The 18,294-nt window shown below is 56.6% G+C and overlaps 1 protein-coding gene across 1 annotated transcript in view; it reads left to right on the forward strand.

Moving 5' to 3' along the window:
* Positions 1-18,294, forward strand: part of COL13A1 (collagen type XIII alpha 1 chain) — a 171,127-nt gene that overhangs the window by 72,509 nt on the left and 80,324 nt on the right. The window contains exons 15-24 of the mRNA XM_040976045.1: positions 151-216; positions 3,367-3,474; positions 5,205-5,231; positions 5,977-6,012; positions 11,734-11,778; positions 12,373-12,405; positions 12,863-12,889; positions 15,410-15,454; positions 16,698-16,784; positions 18,202-18,261. Coding sequence (XP_040831979.1) covers positions 151-216; positions 3,367-3,474; positions 5,205-5,231; positions 5,977-6,012; positions 11,734-11,778; positions 12,373-12,405; positions 12,863-12,889; positions 15,410-15,454; positions 16,698-16,784; positions 18,202-18,261 — 534 coding nt within the window. The remainder of the gene's footprint in view (positions 1-150; positions 217-3,366; positions 3,475-5,204; positions 5,232-5,976; positions 6,013-11,733; positions 11,779-12,372; positions 12,406-12,862; positions 12,890-15,409; positions 15,455-16,697; positions 16,785-18,201; positions 18,262-18,294) is intronic.

An 18,294-nucleotide genomic window follows, 5' to 3' on the forward strand; every position in this document is an offset into this window, starting at 1 on the left:
TGTGCTCCATTCACGCCCTCCCTCCTGTTTTTCTGTTTCATGCTGACTTCTCTTCTCTCCTCTTCTGCTGCTGTCCTTCCTGGCGACTTGGCATCTATGGGGACACCTGCGATCTTTGCCTTCTGACTTCCCCCCACTTATCCTGCTCAGCTGCTGCCTCTCCTCAATTCAGTGCGACTGGCTCCACCCCCAGTCATAAAAAGGCGAACCTTCCAGGTAGAGCACCCTTTCCTGTTTGCCGGAATTGTGCCCAGCTGCTCCAAGGGGCCCAGCAAATTTCCGCGCCCCACCACATAGATCACCTACGGCGAAGGCAGTTCAATGAAATGAGCCAGAAATGGGCCCCTGAACGCCTTGCCTTGGGGAAGTCAGAACACAGGGCGAGGGCTGCCCACAAGAAGTACACCTGCTACGCCATTACTCCTAACAGCCACCATCACTGCCCCTGTGTGCCAGACACCACATTATTATGTGGTTGACAGGCTGAATGTATTGAACATTCCCAACATTCCATGCATTGGATATGATCATCCTATTTCATCACTGGGGGAATCAAGGCTCAGAGAGATTGCCCAGGCTCACACAACCAATGTGTTATGGAACACTCATTTGTGTCCAGGTCTTTGGCCCATCCCTAGCTGTGTGCCTCAGCCTTCAGCTTTCTGAACTAGAAAACGAGGATGGTAGTGTGGTGTGTGTATAGTTCTTGGAATAGTTCCAGGCCCAGGGTAAGTACTTGATTACTGTTTGCCATCATTTTTACTATTACCCATAGATGGGAGACCAGGAAACAGAGATTCAGAGAAATGAGTAGCCCAAGGTCACACACTGACAGCTGGAGGCAGAATTTGAGCTGGCAACCCGGTCATCAGACCCCACCGTCAGCTCTCTTGGTGGGGCCTGCATCCTTGACACTTAGAAATGCTGATTGTCTGGCTTCTGTCCTTTGCCACCTGAAGGCAAAGGGCCAGGGAATATGTTCTACAACCAATAGGCGTCCCCAGGATGAGCAGCTGCTTCCTGCCTTCCAAAGCTGGGCTGGGACCAGGTCACAAGGCTCAGCCCTGCTCTTCAAAAGACAGCAGCCTGATTCTGGCCAGGTGGTCCACTCTGCCCCAGCCCCGACCACCAGTACTCACTCCCCTTCCCCACAAAGCACTGGCGTCACCTCAGGGCTCTGAGCTGCTCTCTGAAAGCAGGGCTCAGGGTGCAGGCCCCTGATGGGATAAGGCTGGCCAATGACTCCAATTAGCAGCAAAAATACAGAGGCCCATGAGGTGCTTGGGCTGCCTGTCACACTATAGTGGCCCAACCCTCGAGAGTCTCAGTGGGCACCGAGTGCCCATTCCCCAGCAAAGCTGCTCAAGGGGCTGCTGGCCCCACTGTCACCCACCCCTGCCTGAGCCCTATCCCATGCTGGGAGCAGCGAGCCCCTCTCAGAGTGGCTGTTCTTCTGGACTACCCCACAGCACTGTGTGACCTTGGCTATACTGACTGCAGCCTGCTGAGCCCTCCCTGAACTCCAAGTCTTGCTGTGGGCATGCTACAAGAGTTGTCCTCTAGGATTCCCCACCCCAGCCACCCACCATTGTCCCTGCTCTGAGGAGAAAATAGGAGCAGAGAGCCCTGTTCCATTGAGCCCACACTGCAAGTTCCTGCTAGAAGTGGTTCAGCCAGAGCTTTCTGTGCTGTAAGGCCCCTGTTCTGGCTGCTGCAGACCCTACCTGGAGAATGTAGTTTCTATACTGGCAGCTGTCAGGCAGCAAAAAATGGTTCATCCATTTCCTATCAATGAACCGATATTGATTTTATAGGCTCTACAAGACACATGAACACTGGGTTATAGATGAGTTGAAAGAGGAAGTTTTCTATGACTTATGATGTGCTTAGCAGGTGGTCATTTCCAAGGTGCAGCAAGCTGGTCAGGAAGCCCGGGGTAGCTGGCGGAATATAGTCTCCAGCTCTGAGTTTGCATCCCGGCTCCACACTGAATTCCCTGTGTGACCTGTGTCCAGGAGCTCAACTTCTCTGAACCCCATTTTTCTCTTTTGTAAAATAGGACTTGGGTTGTCAGTATTCTAGAATGTCGTGGCCAAAAGTACATCAGGAAGGCAGAGCTGCCACCAAAGCGACTTCTGCACCTGCCTCCTCTGTCAAGGACTCCCTGAGCCCTAAGGTGGCCCAAGTCTGCCACTGAGGAGTTGCAGCTGAGAGGAGGTCCAGGCAGGTGTGGCTGAAACCCCACTTCTCTCCTTCCCAGGGTGTACACTCGTGTGGCAGTCGCTGTATTTCCCACACAGTGCCCAGCAAGGGGGAAGCAGAAGACCTTGGGCGGGAGCCTGTGTCCTCTGTAGTATCCAGGCCGGGGCCAAGTGCTTACAGCCTGTTCTCTCTTAGAGCCCATGGGCTCTCCCTCACAAGAGCTGAGCCCACATTGTCCCTCATGGCATGGGTCAGACCATAATCACGGCTCTCTTTTCACCCTGCAAGAGGACACAGTGGCATCCTTGTCCCCCTTGGGCATCAGGCACTGGGCATGGGGAGGCTGAGCTCAGGGAGCTGGTACGGACAAGAGCTTTCTATGCTGTCAACTCTTACAGACCTGGCAGCATCACTGTTCTACCTACCCAGCCTAGGGCTTGTAGCCAGCTACTCTACCTTAGGGAAAGATGAAGGCTATGTGTAAGGAAGGAATGAAGTCTGGAGATCGAGGCCTCCGAGGGGACTCAAGCACTCCCCTTGACCCAGGACTGTGGGCCCAGCATTGCCCAGGCCCCCAGCGCTGCATCAGAAACCACCTATCCAAATTTTTCACATGACCTCTCTTGCTCAGGGTGCAGAGTAGGCCACACCAAAGTTATAGCCTCTGACCTCAGGATCATGTGGAAACAGCAAAGGGCTAGGCCAGGACATTAGCAGGCTTGGCTCCCATCCAGTGACAGAGAGGCTGGCATGTGGGGACTGGTCACACAGCGAGAGGGCGATAGACATAGGCCCAGGCCACGGACCCCTAGGACTGAACGTTGGCCATCAGGGCAGGTTAGGAGCAGGCCTGTGGTCAGACCAGGAGGCACCCCTCCCCTGGGCACCGGCTGCTGTCTACACAGCAGGTCCTCTCTGCCTCTTGGGACCCTGGTGTATTGGCCACCTTCTCACCACCACCACCACCAGCCTCTGCATGTAGTCACCGCACTTCACAGCATCACTACCATCACACTCCCACCTCACCCCCATCCTGTCCCCACCATCACCGCTGCCTTCCCAGCAGAGCCCACCACAAAGCCATCATTGGGTGCATGGCGCTGGGCTGGGGACTAGTACACAGCTGCAGGGCCTTCTTCTAACTCTTGTTTCCATAAACCTCAGGGGGAGCAGGGCCAGGCTGGCATCCAGGGCCCACCAGGGCCTCCAGGACCCCCTGGACCAAGTGGACCTCTTGGACATCCAGGCTTGCCAGGGCCCATAGGGCCACCTGTAAGTATCTCCTTCCTCTCCCCTGCAAGATTTGTCACAGGATTTGTTCTGGAAGCTTCCAAGCCTTAAATAATCAATGGGAACCTGGGCCTCCACCCAATGGCAGAAATGCCTTGGCAAAGTCACTGGAGGCACACAGGCCCATCCCTGGGACACTGGCTGGTAGTCCTGAAAACACACCTAGCAGGGCCGTAGGTTAAGTCTTTGCCTTCCAGAAAGGGAACACGTGTGGGCTACAACCTTGGCCAGCCTCAGCAGTGAGCAGTTTGGGGTGCAAAGCCCTACGGCTACCTTCCACGGCCACCCCTGGTTCCTGGCCCCTGGCCCCAGGGCCTAGGAAAGCCCACACTGTAGGCAATAGGTTCTGAAGGAGCAAAACCTGAACACATGTGGTTTCCAGGGCCTGTGCAGGGTCACATGGCTGGACCACCCTTTTGAGCTGGGTGCTCAGGGCCCTGCATGGGCCTGCCAAGTCCTCTGGCCTTATGCATCACTGGGGGTTCAGCTGGGACAGATTCCTGGGGGAGGACTCCTGGAGCCCAGGACCCCTTGACAGATCTCCGCCATCTCACCCACAATCACATGCATGAGCGTTCATCACACCCGGACACCTGGGCAGCCCTAGCTGCCAACTGTGGGCCTCCACATAAGGGTCCCTGGGGGCTAGCAGCAGCTTTGGCTGCCCATGTCGTCCAGCTTGGCTGGCAAGGCTGGCCCTGATGGTATGAAGGCCTGTGTTGCTGGGAGCCAGCTCTCCTGCTCAGCTTTGCTCCCAGAGCATATTTTAGATATTTCTTTTCTCCAGGAACCCAGAGAGGGTGGTTGGTCTTGCTTCCATCAGTTTGGGGATGGGCACATAGAAAACCTGAGAGGTTATGAAAACTGAACCAAACCAAGCCACAAAACCCCAAGCAGGCAAAACTCCTACTGTGCTGAAAACCTCCCACCCAACACCGTGGGCTCTCGTTCCATGACACCAGGCCGAATGGCTTGCTTTGTGAGGTTGTTTATGGCTGGGCACAGCATGCATTTTAATCCAACTGAGCATGCCGGGCACAGGCGGTGTGGTGGTCAGCCACCAGCGTATGCTATTCCAGATCCACACCCAAGACCACGGTGGAGCCAGCCTTCCCCAGCCTCTCTCTAACAGCCCCCTCAGCCCACAGTACTTCCCCACTGCCAGCTGCTGTGGTCACAGCACCCTGGGCAGCAGCAGAGCCAAGGGCTCAATCAAGGCTGGGCTGGGTCAGGTTGGCTTTCCAGGGAGGAGCCCCAATTAGGAGGCAGGAGGGTGGGTATCTGGACTAAGCACACTACCAATTTAGCCTGATGCCACTGGCCTACTTTCCAGTGGGCAAGCACTGTGGATGCTTATGGCGCCCACATGGCTGCACCGAGGGCCCCATGCCTGCTGTCCCTGGGTGCCCTCTGCAGGTTTCACATGCCCTTCTGAGTCCCTCCAGAGCCACTTGCCAGCATGCCCATTTGTTCTCTCACAACATGAAGTTGATGGCTAAATGAAACAAAAATAATTTCATTTGGGTGCAAAAAGCAATTAAAAATCCATGCATAAAAAAAATTCATGGATGATTTTTTTTCGTAGTATTCCTCTTCCTGGATGTTTCAAAGACCCTCCTCTGCCCCTTCCCAATGCCCTTGCCCCACAGTTATCAGGGGCTGCTCATGGCTAACCCCAGCCATCTCCATTCACCTTCTCCTTGCTTCCACAGGGCTTACCAGGGCCTCCAGGACCGAAGGTAAGTGCCTTCCTGGGGTGCCCACAGGAGAGATGGGGGCATCATAGGAGGCTCCTGGGGAAGAGGCTGAGAGCTATCTCCACAGAAAAGTGACCGCGTTTGGCTCACTTCCCAAACACTACCCCCACACCCAGGAGCCACTTTGTTTCCAGCAAGAATTGTCCCTCTGGTGTACCCTGGGCCAACCTGGAGAATGCCATGGCTGATGTCAAAAGCAGCCCTCCCACCAAGCAAAGTAGAGTCCTGCTGGAAACTGAGGTCACGGCCACGATATCTCAGTACCCATGTGTTCCGTCTCGTACCCGAAACACTCCTAAATGACCTTCAGGGTTGTCTAGTCTCTCGGGGAACCTTGCCCACTAGTCCATGGTATAGACCAGACTCTTACAAGCTGGGACACCAGAGCTCTGGGGGTAGAAGCTGGGAGCTCTGGGGAATGGAGCTGCCCAGGCCACAAGGAAGCTGGGAGCTCTGGGGAATGGAGTTGCCCAGGCCATATAGAGCCATTGTAGAACAAAAGCTGACCCTTTGGTCTCCTGGGCCCCTCTCACATGGAGCCTTTCTGCCAGCCCTGCACCCAGCCAAGCCTGTTCTGGGGAGCAGAACCAGGGCATGCTGGCCTCAGAGGCTGCTGGAAGAGCTGGGAGATTTGGAGCTATTAGAAGGAAGAGAGGGTGTGGAGGATACAGAGAACCACAGCCTGGCATTGGGAAAACACTTAAACCACCTCCTCTCTGTTCTCCAGGGAGACCCAGGGATCCAGGGCTACCACGGCCGGAAGGTAAGAAGGAGGGGGAGGGCCCCCTCCACCCATCCACCCAGCATGCACGGGGTCAGGACTTAATCTTACGCACTGCACATCTACACACATCCACTGAGTGAGAATCTTGAGATGTTTGTGGGGTTGATCAATCAGGGACTTTGTGTCTGTCTCCACTCAGTGGGGAGGAAGAGCTGAGGGACAGGGCCTTGTGTTGGTGACCTCAGACCCAGGAGCTCTCTGCTGCCAGCCAGGGCGACCATGTCCACACTGAAGTGGGCCACGTTGTCTTGTGTTCCTGAAATCCTGATGAACAGGAGCTGGCTCCCTGGGGTCTAGCCTCTGCAGGGTTCTGGACTGAGCTTGGTGTGGGTGGTCATGAGGGGGCCCAGCCCTGCTCATGGCAGCCCCCAAGGCAGATGAACTGAAGCATTGCTGTACAGGTACCCAGAGCCATGACGCTGTGAGCATGGCCACCATGGCCATGACGGTGCTTTATGGGTAACCCAGTAATATCCTTGGCTTTCACCAGCTCTCACGCACTGAGATGCTGGTGTTGGGTCAGGATGTGGGGCTGACAGCCCACAGCTGCCTCCATTAGCACCCTGTCTCCCAGAGTTGATGGCCTCCTGCTGCAGCGCGGGGCTGTATGCCCATTAGCCAAGCCAGCAGATCTTTCAATCTGGCAGTAGGTGCCTGGGGGTCACAGCCACTGCTGTTGTACCATGATGGGCTTCTGGCTTGCAAGTCGGAGCTGGGGGCCGCCTATTATTCTGGGACAGAGAGGTGGCACTGCGGGCTAGGGTCTCATGTTGGTAGGGTCCAGGATATGAGCAGATCCATCCCAGACACACACCCCCTGGTGCTGCTGGATTTGCCAGGAGACCCATCCTGGTCATGCTGATGGAGCTGCCCCTGACCTTGGGAACGTAGCACACTCCAGCTGGGAAGAGAGACCACGACTAGAGGCAGAGCAAGTGCTGATGGGTAACCCAGCAGGGAGAGCAGTTGTGGTTCAGAGGCCAAGGAAACCGAGTCATTGCTGCTTTGGTCAGAGCTGCTTCTCCATTAGACAAAAGACAGGGCTAAGCCCCTCCCAGCTCATGGAAGCCGTAACTTCCCCCACAGGACAGCCTCCTGCCGGCCAGATTTCATCACCCTCTTTATACAGATGAGGAACTCTGAGAGGCCCACACTTTGCTCCAGGCTGCACGGTTGGTAGACCACCAGGCTGGAACTAGAGCCAGGTCCCATAAGTCTAGGCCCAGGCACTAAAATAGCCTCTCCCGCTGTGGCCTCTCTGGGATGTGGAGTACTAGTCCCCCAAACTCCCTGCCTTTGCCTATTGGTCCTCTCCCTCTCTCTTTCTTGCCCTCTCAACTCCCTTCTTGTAGTAAGGCACAAGGGGGAGGTGCTAAGCTAGAGGGTGGCTTGGGCACATGTGCAGGGAAGATGGATCTGCCCCCAACCCCAGAGAGGAGGAAGTGTCAGTAAGCGTAGAGCTCTCAAAACCAGCAGGCAGGTGGGATAGCAGATGTGGCCTCCAGCTGAGCCCTGCTTGCTCCACCCTAGCTGTGCATACTCAGGGCTAGCCAGGGCTTTCAGTGTGATGAAATGACTTCTTCACAGGGTCATGAAGGGTGCTAACCACCAGTTCCTTCCATCACGGCTGCCTCCCCACCCCACAGCCATGGCAGCAGAGCTGGCCAGACTTTGTCTGCCAGCTGCTGGAGATCACGGCCTACAGAGGGCTGGGGAGAGGGGCAGATGGCGAGAACTGCTGTGTACCCATGTGGTACCTGTCGGATGCACATGTATGATCCAGCGCACTGTAAGTACGCCACAAGACACAAAGTGTGTTTGAAACATTACAGCCCTGGCTCTCTTTCAAAAGGGTTGACAAGTGTTGTCAGGCTGTCCGTTGCTTGCAAAGCTGGTGAGAGCTTATCTCTAAGTTCATGGGTGTTGGGAGGCTTGTCCCGCAGTGGGAGTGCACTTGCCAGTGGCCATGGAGATCTGGGCGTTAAGCCTGGGGTCTGCATGTGGGGGACTGTGGCACGTGCTCCCCTCCAGCAGGTGGCTTTCAGCCTGGAAGAGGAGCTAGGGGAGCATCTCATGCTGTGTCTTCGTGCTGCAGACACTGGGACCTAATGTTTTACAACTTCTGTCAGCCTTGAGGCACCCCCAGGGACAGAATCGCTCCCCGTCCTTACAGTTCGGACCTGGTAGTGGGCAGACCCGCTCCTATAGAACCATCACGTACACTTGTGGCCCTACCTTGCTGGGCCTCTTCCCGTGCCAAGCTGTGGCCCACACTCCTTGCATGCTTCGTGAGGTTGAATCCTGCTCGTAGGGCTGTGAGCAGCTTGGAGTCTTATCCCCAGTTTATAGATCAGCAGACTGAAGCCCACAGAGTCCACATCCCTCAGCCAGCATGGTTCTGTCTAACTGCCACACCTGGCTTGGAATAATCTGCATCTCCCAGGGCTTTCAAGGTCCCGTGATGCCAGAAGGGAGAGACAGAAGTTGGAGTTTTCCTTCTTGGGAGGACAAGAATTCAGCACTCTCTGGGCACCCCGGGCTCCCTGTGAGTGGAGAAAGGGGAGGTTGTGGCAGGGCACACGGTGCTGGGGACTCTGTTTTAACTGAGCAGCTAAAGACGTGGAGCACTTTGCCCGCTGGCACTGGTGCCACCAATGCCTCTTGGGGGAGCTGAGACAGACATAGGGCCCCCAGTAGAGCTGGACAGCTTTGCCGGTAGCTCCCAACACAGTGGAGCATCCACTGTCCCATCTGCCCCCAGAACCCTGAGTTATCCAGCCCCAGGGGCCCCTCACATGGGGCAGGGGCTAACCACTACAGGGACATCCAGACCACTTAAATTAAACCAGATCAGAAAATGAAGACGGCGGCCCCACCCTGTGCTCTCTGGGCCCTGTTTCTTTTGCGCTCCCAAACCCACAGATTAATTAGAGTTGACTTTTTTCTTTGGGAGCTAGCTACAAAATCAACCAATCTCCAATTGAGATGACAAGCCAGCCGCCCTTCCCAAGCCCTGGCCTTCGGTGGGGCTCCCGACCCCGGTCATCCCTCTGCTTGCTTCCTGCTGGCCCTAATTACCGGAGCTCTGGGATTTCCGTGCTTCCGGGCCTCCCCAGGCTGGAGCCCGCCAGGGGCAGGCAAGCAGGAACCCAGCTGCCCTTTTCCGGGAAGAGAGGCCTGGGAACTCTGTGGGGTGGGGAGCACCACTTCAGCTTTCTCGCCTGGTTGCTGCAGCCCTGCACAGCACAGGGCTATCTGTGGTCCAGGTTGGAGCCGTGTGCTGGTCCCTGACTCCACACCCCCATTCCCACGCAGGGCTCCCCCATCCCACCCCCTACATAGAACAAAGCATCTGTGTGCAGAGCTGCCAGGGGTTAGGCCCTCCCCAGACAGACCACGGTTGGCTGCAGAGGGAGCCCCAGCCCTTCATCTCCCTGGCTGGACCCTGGAATGGCTAGTGAGCTGACCTTGAAGCCCTCACCTCCTCTCTGATTGCATTTTCTTACCAAGCACCTGCCCAGTTTGTTCACCTGTCAGTCTCCAACTAGGAGGCCCCTCCCACAGGATGGGAGCACTGCCGGCTTGTGCTCTGGAAGCGCCATCCATCCATCCATCCATCCATGCATGCATCCATCCATCATGCCTACCTCTCCAAGCCCCCATAAATTGGGCAGGAATAGAGGAGCTATTGATGGTGTGGTGAGCCTAGGTACAGGGGCCCTGCTGGGGGCTGAGGGGCAGACATAGAGTCAGGCTGGGACAGGCAACCCTGCCTCGTCCCCCTTGTAGCAAACTCCCACCTGTGCTGTTTTAGCAATCTGCATCTGCAGTGTGTCTTGGCGCAATGGTTAAAAAGCCAGCATCCCCAACCCTCCCCAAATCACTGCCTGGCCCAGATCTGCAGACTGACAGCCCCTGAAGGGGCCTCGGGGATGCTCTCTAGACAGGAGAACGCAGAGGGGAAAAGAAAGGAGTGTATTTGCATGGAGGTATTGCACCCCCCACCAGGTGTGTCCCTGGGGCAGCTCTGGGCACAGACGCATCACCTCCAGCTCTGTCACCCTCCCCCTGCCAATGCAAATGTGTTCAGCCCACCACGTCTGGAGCCCTTGGCGATGACCCTGGACCTCTCCCACCTCCCCCACCGCAGCCCAGGAATGGATGCCTGTTCGTTTGGGAGAAGCTCAGAGGTCAGGCGGGGCAAGCCCAGGAGAAGAGCCCAGAGGAGTGAGACTAATGAGAGTGGAGTGAGCTGCAGGGTGGGGCAGCCGGGCTGCCCTGCTTCCTGTCCCCACCACTGGGATCCAGGGGGCCTGGGTCATGGTGGAATTAAGCAACTTGACCCAGAAGGGAGGGGGGCAAGGCAGAGGTCAGCCACCGGAACAAGGAGGCAGCCTCCCTCCCTGGTTCCCAGGGGCCCATCCCCTCTGTCCCCCGGGGGGGTGAGGGACATGGCCTGCCTCTGTCTTTGCCTTCCCCAAGTCAGTTCCAATTAGCCTGCAGACGGTGGCTCCCTGGGGTTGTGGTTGGCAGTCTCAGGAGGCTTGGAGACAGAAACTTCTCTCAGCCACAGGATGCTTCTCTTGTTGGGAAGGAGGAGAGCAGGCACCCCACAGAGCTGTTCTCTGGAGCTGTCCCCCTGTGCATCCTTGGCCTCCCTCCCAGAAAGACCTGAGAAGCAGCTATCTGATCTGCCGGCACTCCACCGCTAAGTAGCCGGCCTGGAGAGGGAAAGCGGCTTGTCTGTGATGCCACAGCCCAGCTCTACTTCTGTAGAAGTGGGAAGGGGAAAATAGGGTCATGATGGGATGTGAAGAAAAGGCAGAAGAAAGGGATGAACAGTCAGAGATTTCAAAGCTGCGCCCCCCCACCACCACCACCCAACTCCTTTTGGAAGGGCCTCCATCTGCTTGGGCAGGTTGTCCTGTCCTCTGGGAACCGTGATGCCCTGTGTCATGGTGAGCGGACTTCAGGTAAGGTCCTGCGGCGCCCTCTGCTGGCCGCAAGTAGACCTTGCCTGCAGGCGCTACATCCAGTGCTGACGCTGAGTGCTGTTGACTGAACCCCCCCTTGTACATTGATCACATCTCCAACACACACACCCCTGCGGGTCCCAGACCCCAGTGTCTCTTTTCAAGACCTCACCCCTCTCCTGGGCTGGAGTGGAAAGGTTAACTATCAAGTGGGGGCAGCATGGGGGAGGGTGGAGCAAACCGCAGCCCAGAGACCCGAGGGTATAGATGGAAAGAAAGGGCACAGCCAAGCCCCACCCCCTGCGCCCCCTGGGAAGAGTTAGACCTGGGCACATGGGCAGAAGAGGCAGGGAAGAGCAAGTGATGTCCTAGCAAGCCTGCTGGAGTAAAAAGGGGATGCGGGCAGGTGTGCAGTGAATGCATGGCCACACTGTTGCCAGCCTGCCCCACGGTGCCAACTTCCCGGCCCAGCCCAGCTACAGAGTGGCAGCAGCCTCACTAGACTCGGAGCCACGAACAGACCTCCAGCTCTCCTTTCGCATCCCTGGTGACCCTCCCTGCCCTGGGACCAGCACCCCAAGCCGTCCTGCAGGTTCACCCAGCAAAGGGGACTGGCCTCCTAGGACAGGATCCTCAGAGATCCTCAGGCTGCCAGCCAAGCTGTTCCCGAGGGCCACAGGCTACAGTCTGTGCCTCTCCTCACCCTCTCTCTTGTTTCCTCCTCCAGGGAGAACGGGGCATGCCGGGAATGCCAGGCAAACATGGAGCCAAGGTACCTCTCTCGCCACCCATGCCCTAGGCAGAGCCACTGGGCCCCTCCCTCAGCACCCACCTCGCTGCATGGACCTTGTCCTTTCTGTACCCTGCTGGGGGGTAGGAAGTGACCCTCTTCCATTGCTCCCCACCTGCCCTTCCATGCCCTTCTATGCCAGGGGCCCCCTGAGAGGTGGGTCTCCCATCAGTGTCTTAATGCAGCCCCCTGAGCCTGTGGTCCTGAGTACTGGGAGAAAGGACTCTTCCCAGATGACCTAGGCCTGGAATTTGCTAAGTAGCACTTTGGAAGTGAATTGACCTTCAAGGAAGTGGCCTTGAGCTGCTATGAAAGAAGGGGTTACTCCCAGGCTTCCTCATAAGGAGACCCTTCTGCCAGGGATATCCACTCGCCCCATCTAGCAGTCCCGAGTCCCCATTGGGCCTGAGCAAGTGGGCAGGCAGCCAAGGGAGGGGAGCAGGGCCAGCCGAGAGTCCCCAGGGGTTGGGCAGCAGATGGTATGTCCTTCACTCTGCCCACCAGGAGGCCACCCACCCCTGCCCTGCTGCCTCTGACTGCACGAAGCCTTCATGTCTTTCTCTCCCTCTCTGCCAGGGAGCTCCGGGGATCGCCGTGGCTGGGATGAAGGTCAGTGGAATGCTTTAAGGCCCCCGGTCAGGGCAGGGGCTGCAGCGGTGCGATGCGGTAACTGCCGCCCCCAGGAGCAGCAGCTGCCTCTTGGAACATCTTTTACATAGTGGCATTGTTGCCCACACACAGCCTGAAGTAGGAGCTGCTGGACCAGCAGTTTCCTATCCCAGCCCAGGGCTCGCCAGGCGGCCTGTCTGCAAGGACCCAGCTCTCTCCTTTTCACTTTGGAATCCAGCCGCTCTGAGTTTCCAAACAACCGTGGCAGTCCTTGTCTGAATTCACTGGAAGGCAGATGGGGTGGGGTCACACACATGGAAGAACCAGAACTCAACCTTCCCCTCCCGTGTCATGCTCACACCTGCTGTAGCCCTCACCTGGGAGAGGGAAGGCAGCCCGGCCCAATGCTTCACCCCCACACATACATGTGATGCTCTCTCTCTCTCTGTCCACACAGGGTGAGCCAGGCAGCCCAGGAGCCAAGGTACTGTTGCAAAGGGAATGTTCTGGCCTGTGTGCAGCAATGCTTGGTGGGGGCAGGGATGGAGGAGGAAGCTGCTGTTTTGCACTCAGTCCCCCTGAGTCTGTTCTGGAGTCTGGTGCCTGGCTGAGCAGCTGAGAGCCAGCTTGCCTGGAGCTCACCACGAACACCACCTCCTCCCCTGGCCTGCATACCTGGGTTGCAACAAGCAGCGGCTGCTGTTTCCTGTCCCCATGGGTCCCTGTCCCCATGGGTCTCTCTCCCCACCTCACCAATCCCCATCAAGGACATTAGAAATGGAAACTGGTTGGAGGCATCTGGAAAATATGGGGTTGAAAAATAGGACCAAGTCTCTTTGCTGCCACCTCTCAGAGCTCTTAACAGGCCCTGCACAATGGAGCGGCACTCAAGAAGGAGATGCCCTGCGCAGCTTCTGTGGTCCAGGCTCGTTCTTGACCTGGGTGGAGTGTGTTCTCGGAGGACAAGTACTCCAGAAACACCATCAGGCAGTCACTGCCATCGCCCCCACCCCATCTTCTCATTGGTGACTGTCTTCTTCCCTCAAAGGCAGACCCAGGAGCCACAGGGAAGCCGGGGCCCCCAGGTTTGCTGGGAACAAGAGGGCAGAGGGTAGGACGCCACGTACTAAGCACGCATCCCTCATCCTGGTCTCCCTGCATCGTAGCTGTTGGGTGGCCTGCCAGCTAGTGTGGATGCGTGTGTGTGTGTGTGTGTCCCAGAAAGAGTATGGTGTGGGATGGCCTAGCAAGGCTTCAGGAGCAAAGCTTTCCCAGAGGCCACTGCTGACAGCATAGAGCCCTGCAGGAGGAAGCTGCCTTCTCGACACTTACTCCTCCTGGGTCTCTGGAGGGCAAGGCAGGTGTCCTTGCTCTTGACACCAAGCCTAGATGTGGGAGATGCTCAGCCAAGGCACAGCCCAGGAGCAGCCAGGCAACAGCAGGACAGCGGGGTCTCTTCAGGCCTCACTGTGCTCCCCACCAGGACCACCCCCTTTCATCTCCCACGGCCGGTCCTCTGCCTGTTTTACCACCTGCTCTCCCCAAGGGCAGGAGGCAAGGAAATGACATGCAGAGACCTGGCATGGTATCTTCTGGCTGTAGCTGGCAAGTACATTATCATCTGCTCAAGCAGGGACTCAGGATTCCCAGCTCACTAGTGACATGGAAGAGCCTGGCTCCTGGGTGCTGGGGCATCTGGGCTGTCTTGCCGACCTAATACTAACCCTGCTGATGGGATGCCTGCTTACTACAGCCTGAACTTGGTCCCCGCCAGGTGCATTTGTTGAAGCTGTGTCCCCAGGGTCCCTGGACAGTCCTGCACCTCTTACCTAGTGTGTGTGGGGGGCATGTTCTGAGAAACACCTCACCTGGCCATTTCTTGTACAAACATTGGGTGTGAACATTAGGTGACAAATCTACAGGACATATATGAGCCACACCACATGGCCCTTCAGGGCATGGACTGCAAGCCTGAAGCATTTGCCTGTGACCTCGCCAGATGCCGTTGGGCCCAGGTGCCGTGTGCTACATGTAGTTGTGTAGGCTGCACTTTGAAACGGCCAACAGTGCAGTGGGTTTGTTCAGCTTCCTTTAATCTGCAGTGGCTGCCAGAAAGGCGCCCAGTGTAAGCACTGCCATATGCCTGGGGGCTGCTGTGCTGTGGGATAGAACTTTTGGGGGTAATTATGGCTATACCAGGTCTCGGTGGCAGGCTGGCTCCCAGGGTGCCCAGATGGATGGCTTCCTACGGAGGGAACCAAGGTGGCTTTCTCTGTGTGGGCCACTTCCTTTTCGGATGCCCCTGTGAGAGAACCTGACCCAGCACCCAGCACCATGATCGCAGACTCCAAGTCCACCTCAGCCACCTAGGCTACCAGGCCATATTGATGTGTGACATAATTGCAAAGGTTTCGGACTATGATGCAGGCTCCCTTGGGCTGGGTGGCACCAGCTCCAGGTTAGAAGTACAAAAGCAAGGCATCGAACCTCAGGGCTGGTGCCTCCTGAGGGCTGTGGGACACAGTCCCTGCCCCCTGCCTGGGGCGCTTGTGCTTGGCTTATAGAAGCAGCATCCGGGTGTCCCCAGCACAACAAATCAGGACCCCCCCCACCAGAACCACCGTATTTGCAAAGAAGCCCCATCCTAAGGTACTGGCAGTGAGAACGCTGGCATTTCCATCTGGCTGGGGTGGGGAAGACACAGTTCAAGGCAGCAGGAGGCAGACAGCTCGCAGTCCTCCTCCTGGTATGTTGCGCATGGTGCAGGTGCAACCCAGGAAGAGCTTCCCACATCGCCCCCGGGGCACCAGGAGGGACTGAACGCTGCTACCCAGTGTTGCCCTTCTGCCTGGGGCCAGTAAGAGCAGTGGTGCAGGGGACCCCTAGCAGGAAAGGGTTTCAATGGGGACCCAGGGAGAGGCAGGAATGAGGAAGGCCATGGTCCCAGGTCAATGAGCATCCCAAGAAAGCATTGCTTACCCTACCCTTTCTGTTTATTCCTCAGGGTGAGAAGGGGGCTGCAGGCTCCCCTGGGCTCCCTGGTCAGAAGGTAGGTATGGAAGAACTGTTTGTGGGGAGGGCGTACCGTCTGTGTCCTTCCTCCCATAGTGGGGCAGGGGCTGTGACAGCCAGATGCTACTTGGGAGCTGGGGCAGGGTCACAGGATAAGTCTTGATTGACTAAAAAAAGAGGAGGGAAAAAGCCTGCATTCAAAGAACTTGGCAGTAAGTGGTTGGAGCTCCTTATACCAGCCCTGAAAGTGGGCCCTACGATCCCCCGGCCTGCAGGCGCAGTAGTTGCCCTGTCTGCGATTTTGCTTTCCACGGTTTCAGTTATCCGTCATCAGCTGCAGTTCAGAAATACTACTGAGCGCATGAGGAATTGATACATTAGAGACTGTGTTTGGCTCTAGTTAAAGAACCTTGTTGCATTCTGCTTTATTCTTGTTGTTGCTACTCATCTCTCACTGTACCGCCCTCATAGTTGAGCTTTGTCAGGTGTATAGGTGTTGGGGAGCACAGACTGTACTCTGACAGAGTGTGGTGCTACCAACATCCGCTGGTAACCGTCCACGTGGTAACATCCCATTGAAACATTCCCTGTGGGTAAGGGGACAGGGTTACGTTGCTTTTTTTTTTCTTAGTTTAAGATGTACCTATTTGTTTGAAAGAGTTGCAAACAGAAGAGAGATTTCCCATCCCTTTATTCATTCCACAAATGACTACAATGACCACAGCTGTGCCAGGTCAAAGTCAGGAGCCAGGAACTCTGCCTGGGTTGCTCACTTGAGCACTGAGCTCTGAACACCTGGGCCAACCTCCACTGCTTTCCCAGGCTCGTTAGCCAAGAGCTGGATTGGAAGTTGAGCAGGTGGTGCCTTACGCCTATGTGCCACAATATCAACCCCTGTATTATATATTTTTAAAAGCCTTGAAGTCGATTAGGTTTGGGGCGAGCTGCATAGCACAGGCTGCCAGGAAGCTCTTGCACCCCAACCTGCCTAAACACAGCGCACTGTTCAGGAAGGGGACACAGAGCTTCATGGGACCACACTTTTGAACATGTGTTTCCAGTAGGCCCAGCCCTGTGAGCAGTGTTCTGTGGAACACACATTAAAAAGCACAGCTATAAGCCCAGATCCCCCCTCAGCTCCTCCCTGTCTTCTGCCACTGCAAGGTCCCGCCAGGCTGAGTTCTGAAGACCTCTGGTCCCAGCCACCCTGGGGTCTGGAGAGCCCTCTGCATCCCCAAGCTTAGTGGAGACTGTGGTTTAACTGTCCCTTCTGTCCACAGGGAGAGAAAGGCGATGCCGGCAACTCTATTGGAGGAGGCAGGGGGGAGCCCGGCCCTCCAGGGCTCCCAGGACCCCCGGGGCCCAAGGTGAGTCTTGCTGGGGTCGGGGTGTCCAGGGAGATACTTTCCTGAGGTCTCTGTCCTCAGGAGATCTGTGTCCCGAGCTCCCGCCTCCTGCAGCCTCCCCCTGATTCAGGGATGTGAGTTCTTGCAGGAGCTCCTGCTTCCAGGAAGGGTGCCTTCCCCAAGCACCTGGACAGCCCCGGGGACTCAGGTGGAGATGCTGCAATAGCCTCGTGTTGGCTAAGGAGGATGTAGGTCTAAGCACTGGCCCCAACTGGAGCTGGCAGGCCGGGAGGACCATTGCAGAGAAGGGGCAGCTCCAAAGGGGACCATCTCACATTCCTTTCACTGGCCAGAAACTGCCATGGGGAGACTTCAGTTTCCAAAGCAGCTACCTTCCATGTTGCCCAGTGTGCTTCAGTAGCACATCCTCTGCTTCCCTCCCCCAATGGCCACAACAGCTGGAGCTGGGCTAAGCCAGAGCCGGGAGCCTGTGACTCCATGCAGGTCTCCCAGTGGGCTGTAGGATTCCAAGTATTGGGGCATTCTCTATTGCCTTCCCAGGTGCATTAGCAGGGAGTGGATTGAATGCAGAGCAGGTGGACACCAGATGGCACCTCTGATATAGGATGCCAGCATTATAAGCAGTGGTTTAAATCTGCTGCACCATGACACGGGTACCCCATGAATGAGTTGGTTTGAGGCAGTACACTCCTCCGTTCCCCTACATAGGTTACAGGGAAGCTCCTCGCAGCCTGTCTGTCCACAACCAAGCAGGGGTACATGAGCATGAGAGGAATGAGAGGAAGCCAGATGAAGTAGCAGAAGGGCCTCAGGCTACCCCCATATGACTGGAGCTCCCCAGCCTGAGCTTCAGCCTTGTCAAGGCAGCCCTGCCACCCAGGCTCACCCCTACAGGGCATCTGACTTATCTTGGTCACTACCATGCTGCATCCTGAGATAACAGAGCAATCTTGAAGGCTGTGTTCCCCAGCAGAGATCCACTAAGCAGGCACTGGCCTTTCTGCTTCCCCCCATCACTCAGGCAGGGACTAAGGCTGTCTCTTCTCAAGGACTGCAAGTTCCCAAATGACCTGCTCCCCACCTTCAACAAGTCATGCTGGTGACAGTGCACAGTATAGGTGGGGCTGCAGCTACAGTGGCCATGTGTGCTAACCAAGGATAGAGGAGAGGCTGGCAGGACCATGTTTACTCCAGAGGATGGCACAAAACTCAGGGGGAAGGGAAGTAGTAAGGAAGGCTTCCAGAGGAGGTGAGACCCAGGCTGGCGTAGGGTTGGGGTGAGTCAGATTTGTGGGATAGTTGGGAGCTAGTAGATGCCAGCTGGGAGAGAAGGAAAGACATCCAGACTACGAGTGGTGAGACCAGCTTGTCCCAGCTGCCCTGCATGCCCTTATCTCATCTCTGTTCTCTTGCCCAGGGAGAAGCAGGTGTCATTGGCCAGGCCGGCCCCCCAGGACTGCCAGGAGAAAAGGTAAGGGTTCCCACAACTAAGAGTTGCAGAAAGCCAAGT

Source organism: Ochotona curzoniae, unplaced genomic scaffold, assembly GCF_017591425.1.
Source record: "Ochotona curzoniae isolate NIBS_2020 unplaced genomic scaffold, NIBS_Ocur_1.0 contig_2692, whole genome shotgun sequence".
Taxonomy (NCBI): Eukaryota; Metazoa; Chordata; class Mammalia; order Lagomorpha; family Ochotonidae; genus Ochotona; species Ochotona curzoniae.